This window comes from Spodoptera frugiperda, chromosome 1 (genome assembly GCF_023101765.2).
Source record: "Spodoptera frugiperda isolate SF20-4 chromosome 1, AGI-APGP_CSIRO_Sfru_2.0, whole genome shotgun sequence".
Taxonomy (NCBI): domain Eukaryota; kingdom Metazoa; phylum Arthropoda; class Insecta; order Lepidoptera; family Noctuidae; genus Spodoptera; species Spodoptera frugiperda.
In genome coordinates this window covers 7,102,243-7,119,996 of record NC_064212.1, presented here as the reverse complement: position 1 = coordinate 7,119,996, position 17,754 = coordinate 7,102,243, and the positions used below count along the sequence as shown (strand labels likewise).

The 17,754-nt window shown below is 35.7% G+C and overlaps 3 protein-coding genes across 3 annotated transcripts; 1 reads left to right on the top strand and 2 right to left on the bottom strand.

Moving 5' to 3' along the window:
- The first annotated feature begins 17 nt into the window (after nt 1-17).
- On the top strand, nt 18-1,441 carry LOC118273389 (UPF0598 protein CG30010). Its single transcript, XM_035590334.2, has 2 exons — nt 18-282; nt 698-1,441. The coding sequence occupies exons 1-2, from the start codon at nt 139-141 to the stop codon at nt 1,208-1,210; spliced, it is 657 nt and encodes a 218-aa protein (XP_035446227.2). The 5' UTR covers nt 18-138; the 3' UTR covers nt 1,211-1,441.
- LOC118273388 (protein crossbronx homolog) lies at nt 1,289-2,584 on the bottom strand. The gene is made up of 5 exons (XM_035590333.2): nt 2,391-2,584; nt 2,245-2,309; nt 2,069-2,169; nt 1,759-1,946; nt 1,289-1,688 (listed from the first exon to the last, which is right to left on the bottom strand). The coding sequence occupies exons 1-5, from the start codon at nt 2,474-2,476 to the stop codon at nt 1,439-1,441; spliced, it is 690 nt and encodes a 229-aa protein (XP_035446226.2). The 5' UTR covers nt 2,477-2,584; the 3' UTR covers nt 1,289-1,438.
- A 6,135-nt stretch (nt 2,585-8,719) lies between these two features.
- Nucleotides 8,720-15,319, bottom strand: LOC118273390 (protein big brother). The gene is made up of 3 exons (XM_035590335.2): nt 14,968-15,319; nt 14,353-14,532; nt 8,720-10,672 (listed from the first exon to the last, which is right to left on the bottom strand). Exons 1-3 carry the CDS (start codon nt 15,139-15,141, stop codon nt 10,322-10,324), a joined length of 705 nt encoding a protein of 234 aa, XP_035446228.1. The 5' UTR covers nt 15,142-15,319; the 3' UTR covers nt 8,720-10,321.
- Nucleotides 15,320-17,754: the final 2,435 nt, after the last annotated feature.

Sequence of the window (17,754 nt, the reverse complement as noted above, 5' to 3'; positions counted from 1 at the left end):
ACAATTTGGTCGGGTCCAACTAAATTGGGGCGTGAGTTAAGGGCTTAAATAATCAGATGTCTATGTAAAGTTATGCTATTCAAAACAAAAATATTTCGTGTTTATAGTTTTAATGAAAAGTTAGAGAGAAATTAAAAAATGCTGTTAATATGCAATTTACGTTCATTTTCTAGACCGATAATTTCAAAACATTTTCAAATGCGTAATGTACATTATATTCAAGGTCAGGAACCTGAACCAAAAATTAGAGAATATTTTTATTTTATTGATCATCAAGGGATGGTAAGTAACCTTTGTACTTTGATGAATAAATATTCCCAACGTCATAATTTAGTTATTGTCGCAAATTAATAACGATTTGTCATGGCAGGTGCCAATAATAATCAAACCTATGGTACTTTAATTAGTTATTATTACAGCACAAAGTAGATATTTCTTGGTGAACCGAAAAGTATTCATTTGTTGAAATTATTGGAAGTACTTATGCAACACAGAACCAACACACACAATGATAGTTTTGACTAAAAGCTTGAAATAAAAATAAAATATAACCATCATCCATTATTGTATGTGCTATCCACTAAACTAGGTAGGTAATCAATGATGATAGAATCTATGACGTCGAACCATAAGAAATACATAATACAGTATAATTTTATTAGGCACTTAAAGGTTGAAATAATATATTTTTGTTTAGTTATTTTTAGATGATTCTAAGATGAAAAACTTCACATCGTGTTTTAAGGAAAAGAAGTTTCTACAATTTTTCTTCAAGAGGATTCGTATTAATCACACTGGCAGATACGAAGAAGACTTTCCTTTTATTTCACTATGTGGCAGAGAAAGAAACTTTATAAGATGTGATGATGTTCCTATTGTTTATACACATGTTCTTAATATTGACAACAGTGATTTTCTTAGTTATGGGTATGCAGGAGACTTACTCGTATCAAAATTTATGCCTGATAAAATTTATATGTTGCCCAGTACAGGCAGAGTATATCACCCTACTGATGAAAAATATGGTGGGGTAGGATTAGTAAAATCAAAACTAGCCATTGAATTTAGTAAAAATTTTGAATTTCATAATAGTGAAACAAATGCACCAACACACTTTAAGTGGCAAAATAATACATATGAACTAGATCAAAATTGGTTTATGGAGCAGGTAACGAAACATAAATTGACTATTCGTTCTGAATCAGACTAGATGAATGAAATTTTATTTAATTATTCCAAATAGCTTGAACAAAATTGAGATTACTTATTGAAGTAAATAAAATAATCATTGATAAACACAATAATTTATTAGGTGGTTCAATTAATAGAACAATACGAATATTATCACAGGATGTTAATTATGGCGTATTTAAATGAACTTTTGTTTGTATATTAACCTTTGTAAATATGTAATGATAAGAATAAATATATATGTAAGCTATGTTTCTTCTTTAGAAAAGGCTTGAAATGACCCTGGTTGCACCCAAGAAATTCCTTGGTTCATACCTTCATTTGATACAGGGGTTTTCATCATTATATTTTTGACAGTATCATGAACATCTGGGTCATACGGCTTAAATGTTATGTAATGCTTATCTTCTGTAGGTGGATCATCGTAAACATGATCTATACTTAAAACAACACATTCTCTTACTTTCTCCAAAAACATTTTCTTATTGCTTTTGTAACTGAAAATAAAACAAAATGGTTAGTTTTTGACATGAAACTAATGTTCACTAGAAGTTGATTGTTACTTACGCAACAGAGGCTTCTACATTTGCTGGAGCCTTAACATTTAAGTTATGAAATATAGAATACACATATTTTAGAATTTGCCATATGTGATTCTGTTTTCGGTCCCATTGTGGAAAAACTTCATTCAGATTCAGAACACCAGTATGAGCATCAACTGCTGGGTGATATAAGTTTGATGTAAACGTCAAAATCTGAAATTATTAATAATATGTACTATGGTTGTCAACACTATCTACATATTTTATGTAGTGACAAGTTTATGTAGGTACAACATTAGTTTACAACAATGCACAGAATAATATAAATAACTTACAGGAACTTCTTCATCAGGGAACTTTTCTGGCAATGTTAATGTAAACCTAAAAACTCCTCCTTCATAAAATCCAGCTCTCACAAAAATAACTCCAAACCACACTGAAAAATTAAGTAAGTACACTATTTATATTTCAACTTTCATGTATATCAAATATCTATATTTTTCACACTTACCGAATGAATTCTCATACGAAGGAATTACATATATTCCTTGTAGATTCTCCGTTTGCAACATACGACTACAAAAATAAACAAACACGTAAAATGTTTCCCTCAAAATAGATAATGTAGGAACGAAGCGATTACTAGTTTATACTTACTATTCTGCCATAATAACATATTCTTGATGTATCATGGAATATAATTCTCTAGTTTCTTTAACATTGTTCTTCATTTCGTCGTTCATGTTATAACAACTTCATAAACTTTTTATTCACATGGAAATTATAGTTACAAAAAAATGTAAACTTAAGTTGTCAATTAATAGAAAGTCGAAAGGCAGGAAAGGAAACGTCAAAATGAATTTATTGTACATGCAACATTGTTGGACTAGTGAGAAGCTATGTAGAAAACGTGAAAAAACCGTATATTTTAATCGAGTAATAATCATGTTTGAATAATCTACTAATTTAATAATATTGTAATAATCTCCTAATTTTATGCTTCGCATAAAAAATTATAAATCAGATAAAGGTACCCAAAGCAGTCATATTAATATTAAATTAATGGTTTGTATCTCATGAACATAAGTTTAAATAAAGATATTTATTACATACTACGTATAGGCCATCTATTAGTATCAACTCTAATAGATGGCGCTGATTTGCTGATGCGCACCTGATAGAAATATTTATTTAATTTTGTCGAGACTGAATATTATTGTTTTATAATTCCTGTGATTTTTAGAAAACCTGAATTGACAATTATTTTTATTTACTTTATGGTGTAGGGCCCCAAGTGTGCAAAAAATTTTAAGGTATTAGGGACAATAATAATAATTTTATTTTGTAAAGTGGCCCATAATAGGGATTTCTTCTGTTTCTTCTGTCTGTGGGTGGGCGATGCGATTAGAAACATATAAATTTCCATCACACCTTGACCCTTATCAACAATTTGTAAATTATTTTAAGCGTGGGAGCTGAGAGCGCCGGCGTGCTTTGAATGGACTGGTTCGGCTGGAGTGATACCACGGCCTAACAGAAAACCAGCGTGAAATAAAGTTTGTGCTGTTGGGATGTGAGTCGTATCTGTAGGCCTTCAATCTCCAATCCCTAAAATACACACACACACACACAGGCTTTCTCAGTAGCCTGTAACTATTCAACTGGTGATAAAAGGCCTTTTCTCACACGGAGAAGGAATAAGCAATGAGCATTGATCACATTGGCTTCTTTAAACAAAATAATACGAAAGGCCCAGGTTGCCTCACTCACTAACCAGAGACTGTGCCAAAGGCCCAATTAGAGGATTGGGCCGCCGGCTTCGTAGTGTAAATGAAAGTAATGTCGTACTTACCTATTAATTTATACCAATCTACCTAAGTATGTGATGAATATTAAACCCATTTGAATAGAGCGTTTATAGTTTGTCGCTAATCAATATTGATCGCGCTTTAAGCTTCACCCGCGATTGACGAGCACCACCCATGAGGATGAGCACCTGATCATCGAGGGATAAGCGCCGCGCGCTTTCAATTAGTTGGGATTATCCCGCACGTGGCGATGGATTACGTACTTACGCTCTGCACTCATGAGATACTTATGTTTAATTTTATTGATTTTTTATTATTAAAGTAACCTGTAATAGTTAGATACCTAGTACCTACACTTATTAGTGATACTTATAATTTTCGCGGTACCTGTACTGCTCACTGCAGTAGGAAGATGTTTTGTTATAGGCTTGGGATTAGGCGAGCAGAATGGAAAAAGTGAATAAATACCCTTGAAGATAAATTAGGTTAGCTTTGTAAATAAGTACATATTTAAATAACAAACTGTACCTACACGTAGTTAATATGTACATATTGTACATATATCGTGGAACACAATTACTCGATTAAACTTAGTTCTAAGGTGTTCGAAGGATCCTCAGGGATGTGGTCGGCGACGGCGACCTCTCGCGCCCGGCACTGGTTCAGGCCATGGTGCGGAGCGAGAGGGACTGGGATGCCGTCTCCTCTTTCTGCGAAGCAGTCATGCTAGCTAAGGAGGAGGCGGGGCGCGTGAGAGAACAAACCTCCTCACGCCCCAGCCGTCGCGAGAGACACTCCGGGCGTCGGGGATCGCGGGACGATCTCCGGCCACCGTAAGTGCGGGCCTGCGGGCGGCGAGTAAGGGTAGCTCACCGCCCGAACAGAACCAGACCCGTGCGTACGGCGCGTAGCGTTCCGCGCGCGCCTCAAAGAGCCATCAGACCACCACAGATGGGGCCCAGTAGGGCTGATGCCTGATCCGGAGCTGCGGACTACCTAGCGGGTTTACCGGGGCTCCGGCTCGAAAAGCAGGAGAAGGAACGGGGTGGTTTTTAGTCAGTAAGAGTCTGACACTCCCTCTCGCCTCGCCCAAGGTGGGAGAAGTCATTGGATGATTTTCCCCCTGAAAAAAAAAAAAAAAAAAAAAAAAGGTGTTCGAAGGAATAATACCTATCACAAGATAAGTATCTAAATATAAGAGTACCTAACATATAACAAATATGTATTTAGTCATATAGGATCTACTATTAATTTACTAAGTACCTACTATTTATTTGGTATCTAGTATTAATATTTTTTGATTATATACAACATCCATCTAATAATCTTTGACACGACGTTAAATCTATAATGAGCTTTATGACAGCCGTTTTCTTCGTAGAAAACAGACGTTAATTCGAGGAAACATATGGATGAAATGGCAGTACTCGGTTTCAAAGTGCCGCAGCCCGCTGACGTGAAGGCGGCTCGGCGCGGCGGCTATAAAACTCCAACATTTGATGTATCTGCTCAGCAGACCCGTCATTTACGAACGTTGTATAAATAAACAGCTTTATATGTTTTACAACTTAACGTAATTAAATTGTTTGACTTACGAAAATAAAGTCTTTATCTGTCAATTTACGATTTTAAATTCGTCATAGTTCCTTCGTAGGTAAACTAAACATAACATAACATTACACCTTTTGATCTCCAGAGGGGTAGGCAGAGGTGCACATATTAAATGTGACAACCACTTTATACCACTTATGTTATGAGTTGCATGTAGTTACGCTTATTGAGCCACACTGGACACAATTCCACTTTTTAAACCATAACTGTTTTATTTAGAATGTACCTACATAAAATATTTGCACGACTGGGGAATTAACTATACCTAGTTTCGACAATTGGATTCACGAGGTAGTCAACCCGGTCGGGTTGACGAGTTGTCGGGTTACCTAGGTTGGTCAACCTAAACTGTGTACGAATTTACTTGATAATAAGTAGGCACTTACTTCTACATACGCAGACGAGCGACTATAACCGGATACTTTTTTATCAAACCTGATAACTCATAAAAAGGATTACCTAAGGGTTCTCTTCTCTCATCAATTCGTCAATTCAAATACCTTGTCTGCGTAGACCTCCTAACTTTTATAACTAGGTGTATCTTATGTTACCATTCTATATTATTCTGATCTGTGGGTTTTCGTTGCCGGACCCAAGAAGCCTGACACGTACATGTGCACTCGCGCCACTCAAGTGTGATACGAGACTGGTCGACTCACGTGTCTAAGGGAAGCCCTTGATGTTACGGTTAAGATGGGTATCGCATTCAAACCACTTTCAAGTTATCTCATGTTGTTGTCATGGTACAGGTACCAAGTAGTTATGTTTTTACGTTTCTGTGCTGGCTTATAAGAGAGATGTATGCGCAAAGTATCTACATGTTGCTTTTGCAGCAAGCTACGTCGCTGTCGGTCGCTTAATTTCCATTCTTATTAAGCTCAAATTCTTACAGGGACATAATAGGACAAAAAATGTTTTCTTAAAATTTTATATTATTATTTGCTATCGTTTCCTTTGATGGCAATGCAATGAAAATATATGGATAATATATGGTACGGTCATATAATTTTTCGATGCCATTTTTATAATAATGTGATTTTCTTTAGCCTCAAAACAGGCCTCAATTTCGGTGATTACGTACTTCTTAATTTCGGTCTAGCCAGTTTTCTCTTAGGGTCTAAGAACAGAAAAATGTTGCTGGGGGCCAGATCTAGAGAGTACGATGATTGTGGAAGCATGTAAAAGCAGATTTACTGCAATTTTGCCATCGATATATTATTGATCGATTCATTGTTGTTTCTGGCCGATTGTAACCTCTCGTGGCATACATTTTGCACACAGCTCTGGCATGTTCTTTTATTACAAACATTTGTTCACGACATTACCATATTTAGAATTTTAGCTTCAACTTCATTTCTAGATTCCTAAAAAACCTCTTCTAGACTTTTTTGAAATTTTCGTCGGTAAGTCTCTTTTGGGCTATCACGGCATGCATCATCCTCGGTGCTCATTACACTTTATTTTTCTGGTCAAAAAACATTGTTTTCAACAGTAATTTTTTGTTTTTCAAAAAGCCATGCTTTATCAATACTTTCTTTTTACCAATTTTTTCGAAGTGACACAAGTTCTTTAATTTTTATTTAAAAATGCTGTAATTCAAAGTGCAATTGCTAGGAAAATTATACACGCGTTTTTCGAAGGATAGGGCTAACTAAAAATCATACTCGTACCTAAGAACTTTTCGGCTTATCCTATAGATATGTGTAAATGATTGGACACAGGTTTGCTATTTCGGGTGTATCTTTTTATTGGTCATAACTGTCCAGCATAAATATAGGAAGGCGAAGCTTACCTATCTTCGCCTACCCAAAGTTGACACGATGTTTGACGATGTTGAATATCGTGATCAAATAGCCAGCGTAAGCCGGTGCGTAGCGTCGTTCCCACGGTGTGCGCGCGGATTACACGAAATGCCCTTTTGGTGCTTCGCTCCGACACTGACCTGAGCTTTTTGCGCAAAAAGAATGCTCCGATAAATCACGGGTTCATTGTGTGCCGCCTCTGGATAGCGTATTTATGCTTTGTAAAATGCCAAGTTTTTTGTAGTATCGATCAGAGATCATGTCCAATAAAGGAGGTACCTGCTCAATTTTGACGGTCAAGGTGCCGTACGTCACAATAAAACCTTGCGATAACATCAATGGTCTCCTGCGGATAATGCTCAGTTCCGCGTATAATTCCGCAATGTCTTCTAGTACAATATATCGTGATTTGTTTGGCGATACTGGACTCAAAACATTTTCATAGTGAACGTTATCTGAAATTCCAAATCATGTAGTTTTTTATCAAATGGTATCATATTCTTTAATTCATTTCTTATGAATGAGTCTTTATAAAAAAGCAGGCTGACGCTCGTTATTACATCCGTATTTTTTGTGCACCAACCTATTGAGGTGTCTTCTGAATTAGTTTCAAACAATAACGTTTATAAGTCATCATTATTTTCTGAATCTGAAAATTAATTAAAAAAATGGTGATTTAGATTCTGCAAGTGTAACATTCGAAGCTTGGAATGTTTTAAGTGTAGTCTTTCTGCTTGTCTCCTATTGGCACATATTATTTTATGTATTTTTGACTATAAGCTGTTAAAGTAGTAGCTAGCTTAGTAAAAAATATTTCCGTTCGTAACACACAAACTGCAGGTAAGTAAATAACTAAACGGTACGGTTCATTATCATTAAACTTAACAAGCATTTTAATGTGTGTCGTGTTTAACGAGCATGAATATGAGCATTTTATTTGTCGGGTAAATTGCGTATAATGAGCGAGGGCGGGGAAGGGCGGAGGCGCGGGCGCCGCTGCAGGTGCACCGCGCGTGCTCCTCGCTCGGCACCGGCGCACCAGCAGTGACCGGCATTTGTTCGAAACATGCCACCGAGCTAATTATCTCCAATTCCACTAGTGTGTAGGTTCCGGGGGATGGTCACCCTCGCGCTATAATTACATGATATCGAAACCTTCCTAGTGCTCACACAACAGTCAGTTAATTACAATGTTATTGATAAATATATTCACTGCATAAGTAGGTATATTATTTTCAATGAGTGCTTAAAATTATTTCTGCCTGGATAAGTAAGTATCTTGACGACCATACAATCTATTTTTTTCTACAACTACCTCCATAATGGATATCAAACGAAAAGGCATGATTGGAACTTAATAAAATAGTTTAATTATATTTCATTATCTAATTGACGGACTAAATACATTTATAATTTTCATATCTTGTCATCATTTCTAATCTATACTCTAATTTTATTTTGTGAACCTATGTTTAACTCATTACACATAGTACAATTTGTTTATGGACTACACCAAATAATAAATAGTAACAGGCGGAAATCGAACGCGCCGTGTTGCATCAAGTGCCTCCTTCCGTTCCGCATTCTCTATTTACTTTCGATACTTTTGGTACCATTTACTTCCCTGAAGTTCGAAATGTGCTTTGCATGAATTGTGTTCTGAAGAAATATCTGTTTTAAATCTACCAAAGTATACCATAGGACGAATTATTCATTGGTTGAATTTTTTAGGTGGATATTAGGACATTTAATTAAAAATATCAAGTAATATTTCAGTAAACATTTATTTACAATATTATCACAATAATTATAATTTGATACATACAGGATGTTAGTAATAAATGGATAACTTTGATATTACACCATGTTACACTAAACAGAAGATTTATTTTTATTTATTCAATAGACGTTTGTATTCCCACTTAGTTGAGTATTGAGGCTTCAACCCTGATGGGTTGTTGCTAATATTGAAAGGAGAAAAGTAGTAAAATAAATTATTGATTAGGTACATCCTACTCCACGTGAAAGATTACCATATCAACAGATGAATTAAGAAATAACAAAACTTAATTTTGTAAATTTTAGAGTCTTTAAATGAGATAGATGATATAGAGAGATACTGCTTAATTGGAGTGGCCAGATATTGTTATCTCACCGTTATGAAAAGTGAACATACGAAGAATAAAATAAGAATTTTGATGGACATATTAGTAAACATTGTGGGCGTGGATGAGCTCCGACGAGTACAAAAGATAACATGTAAAATTGGTGTAGATCAGACGCTATACAAAATACTTATTGTTTTTGAAGTTATTGCTGCCGGCCAGACAGTGTGTCCATTGAAGGATCCGTCACATTTCATCTGAATAAGTGACCAGATTATTTTGTAACATTTAACATCGATGTTGATAACATTAGATACGTCTGAAAATTTCGATCCGCGTAAATCGGAATTGCTAAATTGTTTCCAGTTTTGCATGCTATCAATTGGTCTTATCTACTGTAAAGCTATCTATTCATTACTGTTCAACCTGTCCACAAACTAAACAAGAACATTTATCAATAATAATTACAAATAATGAGAACAAAATATAATATATCAATTGCTAACGACTTCATCAATTAGAATACATTTTCCATACAGAAGTTTAATTTGATTAAAATTGTTATTCTAGACGTAGGTACAGTTCTTAGGCATTTTTACGATATTGACTACAACAGACAAAGAAGTATGACAATATTTATTTGAAGTTAGCAAGGTAGGTTCTATAATAATGAGTGTCATTAAGCGAGTATTGTTAACGAACTATTTAATATCTACAGGTAAACAACATGCTAATGAAGTTATATGTATATTGGAGTACCAGGTATGTGGCTACATTTATAAAATGGTGTCTAGATATTGTATTCTTGCGTACTATGATTAAACTTTACCAGTTAAGGCATATGATTAATAAAAAGTGTACATAAGTACATGTATATTGATTTCTGAAAAATATTAAAGTTTGAACAGTTATTATTGAATTTGCCGGTTCGTTTTAGACATATGAATATCTACATTTTCTTACAACTAACGACTAAACTAACATTGCATATATCGTCAATGAGTAATCATGACGATTTAAATTAACAGATAAAGGTACTACAAAATTAATAAATGCTTGCTAAAAGCAATAACTTTTACACAATATGAAGATAGTTGAAATCTAAATTTTATACTTTATAGTATTTTAAATAATTTGTTTTTAAGATAATATATATAGATTAGATTATTTTGTGTTTTCTGATGGAGTAGACCGGCTACCGTTGTTTTTACGGTAGGAGTTAATTTTGTGGTGTAAGATATAAAATATAATCATCAAGTTGTTTATGAAATGAGAGCGCCCTGCGAGTGAGGTTTGATGTGTACCGGGTGCGGCGGGTGCGGGTGGGCTGGATGCGCGGCATGCGGCGCCTGGCGCGGCTGGTGGCAGCGCTGGTGCACGTGCGAGTGAGCTCGTAACTCCTCTCCGTGCTCACGGTATGCACGCTGCTTATCTTCAAAATCCCGCAGCCTCTGATTATACCTTTCGATTTGGTCACGCAACGCAGCGTCCTCAATGGCTGCTCGTTCCTCGTCCAATTCCAAACAGCCAACTCCATCGAGTCGCTCCAAATCAATCCATCCTCGCCACCTCACGCACACGCCATTCATTATAAATCGGGATACGATGTGGGCCTGTTGACAAAAACATACTTTTAAAATGATGCATAAAAAAAGATAAACAAAAACTTCCACACTGTTGGTGGCAAAGTTGAAAATGCATTTATCAGTCACATTTAGCTTAGAATCGGAACTGATCCTTAAAAAAACTCAGGTAGAAAGTGTCCATTCGGACTATCCCTTAAAATAGATCAAACGAGGCTGGCAGTTTTTGTTGATGAATGACTCATTAAGTACTCCATATGGAAAAAAACGTTGGTATGTTTTGATATCTAACCTGCCTTCATCACTACAAAACTAAATTTTGCATAAAAATATATTGTATGGCCATACCTAAATATTAACTGATGTAAAATTTGAAATAAGAAAATACCCGATTGCAAGTTTTGGTAACAAAGCAGAAGGACAAAACGACATAAGGCAGACGTGTGTCGATCCAGATCGCGTGCTGCCTTTGTTCCGGCTGCCGCATCCGCTTCCAACAAACCTTTAATTGTGCCACACATTCGACGAGGATGCAATTTTACTAATAACTACTTATCTTTAGGCTCCTTTAAACTTCCATTGAACTCCGACGCCTGCCGTATGTTTAAACTTAACATTACCCTTAGCTTAACCACGTGTTTACTGAAAAAACCTAAACCTCTGACGAAACAAACACGAGTACCTACCTACCAGCATACGTATTGTACTGTACTTAGGTATTTACATATTAAATTACTAAAAATAAATTCTATAAATGAACCACCAAGTATTACCGAATTATTATTTGAATAAATGTTGTATTATAAATGGCTTGGATTTCATTTATCAAGTCAGTGACATATGAACACATATTGAAATTAATCAGGATAAGGAGGGAGTGCAGCGACGCTACGTGGCGGCCATGTTGGCTGGGCGGGCGCGGCGCGCGGCGTCGGGACGCCCACCAATCCCAACGCTTTTCCAATATTGATTTCAGGGGAAATTATTTCCTCCCTTTCCCAACGCGCCAACTTTGTTACTATTTTATACTCGTTTTAATGTTTCCCTTGTGTCAAGTGCGTGGGGTTGCCAAAGAGGGGGTTTGTTACGGGTGGATATCTCCAGGGAGACAAAAGTGAAAATAGGTAGTCTTAAGAAAAATGCTCACCATGTTCAATAAAATATTGGGCACAGTATTTTTTATTTTAAGCGAATTAAGTTTGAGATTTGTCGTAGAATCACTACTTTCCATTAAAATTTGGTGAGACAGGGTCGATTTTGTTGTACGATACGTAGTATTTATCTAAGACGGTAAATATTGTAAATAAAGTCAACAAATCTTAAAAGATTATTACCATCAACAACTTAAGTAGCATATAGCATTGGTATGAACACAGAGAAAAATTGTCATAATTTATCAATCATTTTAAATCTATCGAATTGAATATAAAATCTACGAGGTGGCTTGAAGTATGCTATAATAAAACATCGTTACAAGAAGAGGGCTCGTGCACACTCAAGCGCATTGTTAAATGAACCGAGTGTAAATAAATATAAGTATTCATACTGCATCACAGCAGGCGGGCTTGACTGCGAGGGGGCTAAATTCAATAAAGTTTGCACCAAATGCGCTCCTCTTGAAATATAAGTAGGTAGGTAAATCGGATATGACATAGCTAAATAACTACCGTACTGAAAGTTTCGCATTCAACGGTAAGGTAGGTTAAGTAGCTTTCCTTTTTTATCATAATCAAAGGAAAACGAGGTCATGGTGACACATGCGACAGTGAAACGAGTGACTCCAAAGTTACAATCCAGAGTTCAACCTACTGCATATTAGAATATGTCCCACCTATATAAGGAGCCACTTCTTTCAAAGGAATCTATAATGATGATATTAGCTCCTAAATGAATTCGTCGTCGTGTCTCATAATCACGCACACATGACATTAGACGGAACAGAATTATTCGTTGAAGAAAAGAAGTCTTTACACAAGAGTGTATTAAAAAGCGGCTGAGCGTGACCGATGCGTTACATGCGGTGTTACGCCTTTATATTTTTGTCATTAGCAGCTTCAAAATTTATGTCTTAATTTTAGTTATGGAGAAAACGGGCCGGAAACTCGGTGCGCTGATGACGCGCGTCCGAATAGAAAGACGGTTGACGAATGAGGCTATCAAGCATTAGCCACTCATACATTGGTACTAGCCGACGTAATAACTATGATTCATGCAGCTTTATTGTGTTGTTGTATTATAGAATAACTATGCGTGCCTCGATCATTAATTGAGGTTATTATTTTCCGGTATAGTAAATCGTATGATTCTATGTTGACAATGTCCTAATTTCCTAAGCAGCTAAGTCTACGAAATATTATACTTGCTAAACTTGTACGCCTTCACTCTTTTAAAAGTGGTTATTAGGTAATAACACAATAACAGGATGCCTATCCTCATTAACTAACGCCGTTTCATGATATTTTTGTTAGTACCTTAGTATAGAATAATTATAATGATAACCCGTAGCAATATTCGATGATGGTACAATAACACGTCTTACACCTAAACTTAATGAAAACAGGTTTTGTATATTTGTATCCTGATGAGAAAGGTTAATAAGAAGTGGGGAATATCAATAATTTCACAAGTTTAATATATAATAATTATTATTTTTAAGTAAGAATGGAATGATTATATTATTATTATTGATAATTAATTTGACTGTTCATCTCATCGTCTGCCTGGGAATATGCAAATATTGATCAATGTTGACCAAATTTTGTAAATAAGTCATGAATTTATATCTATTTCTTTAAATAAAGAAATGGTTACAGTAACGTACTCAATAGATAAAACGTAGATATTAAATATCATATCAAATAAATTGCAAATTATGTACACAGTGTTTATTTTACAAGTGCAGGTAAAGGAAGGGTATGTAGCTTATATGTACCGAATCAAAGTGTTTTCTAAATTAAATGTAAATAAATACAATTAGTTTTCTGAACATATTTTATATCTTTTTACCACCCTAAAGCTGACTGGGACTGATGCTGATTAGATATTAAGTTCGTTATATAGGTAAAATAAAAACTTTAAATAAACATAAATAATATACTAACTTACATCTCAATGTATAATAGTTCCCATAATTTGCAATTTAAATTGTCTATGTATAATGGCGAATAGCACAAATTGATTACTACTATGATACCTTTCACTTCAAACTTGTGCGCGAACGATACCTACACCTCAGCCGTTTGGAAAATCCATGGAAAAAACCGTGCCAGCCTTTAAGCGATGACTTTATATAATCCCCGGATTTAGAATGTTTCTAGGAATAATATGATCCTGGACATTATATTTAAACATCTACTTTAATATCCAAAAAGTTTTATTTCATAACGAACCATGCTTATTCAAACCACAACTTGTTTGTGATAATGATAACGTTTGTTTTGAAAGGAAAATACTAGCATTAAGGCACGTCACAGCCCTAGCTAAACTTTATATGAGTATATCGAGCTATGTTATATAGTATAGCTTGCTACTACAGCCGGGGGCTATATTATAAATGGAATATCTCGTATTCCTAAAATGTATTTCGTGGATATATTCTGGTGACGTCACAGAAATATATATTATAACATTATATGTAAACATACAATACTTAGCTAGATCTGTGATGACTTTTACTACCTAAAAGGAATGTAATGTGCGTATTTAGTTACCTTGCCGCTCTCTTTTTGGAAGTCGCAGCCTCGGTTATTGTAGGGCGAGTGGTCGAACACCAGCTGTAGGTTGGTGCCAGTGGCGGTGAACGCGATCTCCGTGTGTCCTTCGCGACAACCGCTCTGGAACCGCATCTGGCGCTCCTCCGGGGGCCTGTCGCGGTACCCTGTGTACCTCACCTGACACCACGGAAATAACAATTAGCGATACAATCAACGTCATTATGTTTCATTTAGGTACGCAAACGTTGCCAGTTTAGTATGGTGATGTGTCTCATATTTTCTAGTTTAAACGTCATAATCACCTATTGAAGTACAAGGATTCATTCAGAAAGAAGACACTCCCTTTTTGTTGTCTTTTGACGCCCTATATGAGTGATTTTTGAATACAATAAAGCGATTAACTGTGAATAAAGTACTATTAAAGGAAAATAATACCAAGAACGATTAAAATGTTTCCAAACGGATGACTTATTAATTTAATGTAATTTTCCTGTTAGCAAACGATTAAAATTATGCCAAATGGCTAATAAATAACATTTATGTAATATTCTATTACTAGTCAGCATTATTTAAACGATATTTAAATTGCATGTTAATGACTGCATTACGTACCTCACTTTCTCTGCTCAGTCTTTTAAAGAGATCGTCGGATTCAAATTTGGCTTTTTGATCAGGAACTACCCGAGGCATTTTAAAGATGAACCTTGGTTTAGGCTGTTCGTACAGTCCAATGGAGTCGAAAGGCAACATGCCTGCCAAAGCAGCTGGATCACTCATGGCGTGCATTACACGAATATTAGAAATGCACTAGAATATTATGTTCACCATCACAGCCGAGTTCGAACGCGCACACCCGCACTGACTCAGCGACACTGATGATTCAAATGGTTGTACCACGCTAAAGTAGTGTCCGTGCGACACGGCTACCTGCCACTGCGACAACCGCTTACTGAATGAGCGCTCGCATAAAGGTTCAGGGAGAATTTCCACCAGGGCGGAGTCTTTGCCTGGTGGGGAGCGATGGGCCAATGACGGAGCCCTGCGGCACCGCCCGACGCCTTCTCTACACGCTTTCGGGAGCTTTCAAGCGAAAAGAGGGTTTCCCCCTCGAAATTGTTCAAAATAAATACTGTACTGTAAACGACAAAACACATGAATTTATAATGATGGGCATTATCCTCTGTCGACGTTTGAAGTGTTTTATGTATTTGTATCAGATCTTTTGTTCCTTTGTAACGAGATAAATGTACGTTATATACAGTGTTATAAAAGGGGAGTTGGATCCCAGGATGCGATAGAGCGCGTGAAACGTGATATTTTTGTAAGGCTGATGAAAGCTGCATTTATTGGACGCCCAGTAGCCTAATTGTATTCCATCATGGCATACATTTCAATGAAAGGGTCTCAATGTACCACCTAATTATTATTACGAGTAACACATACTTGTTATTGATATGGCGTCTGTGCCCGACATTACTTCGTATAAAGTTCTGTAGCTGACTGAAGCTTAGTTGCCCGATCGAGTAAACTTGTAAAGAAAATCAAACCTTCATTTGATCCTTGTTTTATTGAAATTTATAAGATCTGTTCGAATATCTTTAAGTACTAAAAAGTTAATACCTTTTATATTTTAGTAGTCAAGTGTTTTTAACTAATTTATATAGTGCCATTTTGCCACGTCGGTGAGTGTTCTTGATTAAATTAATTGGTATTAAAATAATTGAGAGTAAATACTATCAGTTCTATCAGACTCCTATTTTAGTAAAGGAACTTATATATCCGTTTCGCCACCAATGATTTTCCCAGTTTTCCTGCTTTTCTCTTAGAATTTTTCCTGAATTTTCTTTGCTATAAACCTCACGGAGCCCCAGAACCTTTTCAACGAATGCAAACCCATGGAAATCGGTTCGTGCGTTCTGAAGTCAGGAAGGAAAACCCGACTTATTTTTGTATAATAGATAAGATGTAGGTGTATTTTTCACAAATGCATCTTTAAAAATATTCCTAGTTATCTAATAGATACCATATTCTTCTACAAGACTTTGTGTTACTTTGTTAATTACCCAAATTTTGTTTTAGTTTACCCATGTCTAAGGTATACTTTCCAAATTTCTAAAAAAAATAACTGGTCATAAACTTATTCTTACTTTTCTTATTTAGTTCGTCATCTCAGTTGTTACCTGCGTAGGACGAGCTGTATTTTTTTAAAGACAAACAACATTTCATAATCTGCTGTCTAAGACCGCACTTATCAGATTATTGTTTCTTTAAGTTTGTACTGTTCGTATAGTGGTGGATTAGACAAATATAGCGTCAATTACCTGATACAGATCTAAACATTTGGACAGAAGTGAAACGTCTCAATGATTGCAGACAGGCGAACCGTTTAATGTGTCTGTTTTGTAACAAAGGGCGGCACGCCTTGTGAAATGTATCGAGTGCTGTCAAAAGCGTCCAACTACGATCGACAATCGATGATAAACGTTAGCTAAGTGTTGGAATTGTTACTGCTTTTTATATTGAAACTGTTTTTGTTGTCGCATTGCTTAAGGACTAAACAAACTTCTTAAATTTCAACTTAAAATGATTGTATTCGGGATTCAAGAGGATATGGCCCCTTGCCACCAATTATATGCTGGATATGGCACCTATCTTACACTTACGCACATTTAACAATAAACGCACATAAACAACGCTAGATCCCTATGTACTTTTCCATTTACTTTGCCCGTGTGCAGTTTAGTTTTTGATTCGATTTATCTAATGCTATGCTTTGATGCCTACTATTGTGCACAATGTACCTATCAGTTTCACAATCTACAGAAGTGAGATGAACTAAAAGCCTAGTATTCAGTAACGGACGAAAACTCAGATAAGTCTTTACTTGATGCTTATAAACGCGCTCTCTATATTATAAATTGTTCTAATAAACATACTAGAAATATTAGAATTCGTCACGTATCTCTTTATTGCGAAGGGATGGCCACGTGGCGGGCGCTACAACGTTTGATCTTTATGCAAGCTGTCGTGCGAAGTTTGACGAAACTCGGAACAATCCTCACACGTGTCAATAACATTTATAACTATATTTTTTATGAGTTTTATAAGGTTCATTACTTTGTAGTTTTTACTGTAGGTACTTTAGTTATTGCATTATTAGAAAAACAAAAATTGAGTTCTGTGAAATTAATCTTAGATCGAACCGTAAAGTCTAACCTAAGAGTCTAGTAAGAGCAGAGGACATGTTAAATTTCTTAGGACATAACCAGTTCCTAAATATAAAGTTAGGTACAAAGATTTTATTTATATTACCACCTTTACTGCTGCCTTTGAAAAGCACTTCATTGTCTAATCTGGTCTGGTGTACATTCTTAGATATTAGAGTAGAGATATCCTCAG

What these genes read in the sequence shown, in the direction of transcription:
- LOC118273390 (XM_035590335.2), bottom strand. Translation starts at nt 15,141, where the DNA reads ATGCACGCCATGAGTGATCCAGCTGCTTTGGCAGGCATGTTGCCTTTC. An exon ending in GACTGAGCAGAGAAAGTGAG is followed by an intron (nt 14,533 to 14,967) that starts GTACGTAATGCA and finishes CCGTGGTGTCAG; the next exon opens with GTGAGGTACACAGGGTACCG. An exon ending in TCCAAAAAGAGAGCGGCAAG is followed by an intron (nt 10,673 to 14,352) that starts GTAACTAAATAC and finishes TTTTGTCAACAG; the next exon opens with GCCCACATCGTATCCCGATT.
- LOC118273388 (XM_035590333.2), bottom strand. Translation starts at nt 2,476, where the DNA reads ATGAACGACGAAATGAAGAACAATGTTAAAGAAACTAGAGAATTATAT. An exon ending in TTCGTATGAGAATTCATTCG is followed by an intron (nt 2,170 to 2,244) that starts GTAAGTGTGAAA and finishes TTAATTTTTCAG; the next exon opens with TGTGGTTTGGAGTTATTTTT. An exon ending in TCCCTGATGAAGAAGTTCCT is followed by an intron (nt 1,947 to 2,068) that starts GTAAGTTATTTA and finishes TAATAATTTCAG; the next exon opens with ATTTTGACGTTTACATCAAA.
- LOC118273389 (XM_035590334.2), top strand. Translation starts at nt 139, where the DNA reads ATGCTGTTAATATGCAATTTACGTTCATTTTCTAGACCGATAATTTCA. An exon ending in TTATTGATCATCAAGGGATG is followed by an intron (nt 283 to 697) that starts GTAAGTAACCTT and finishes ATTTTTGTTTAG; the next exon opens with TTATTTTTAGATGATTCTAA.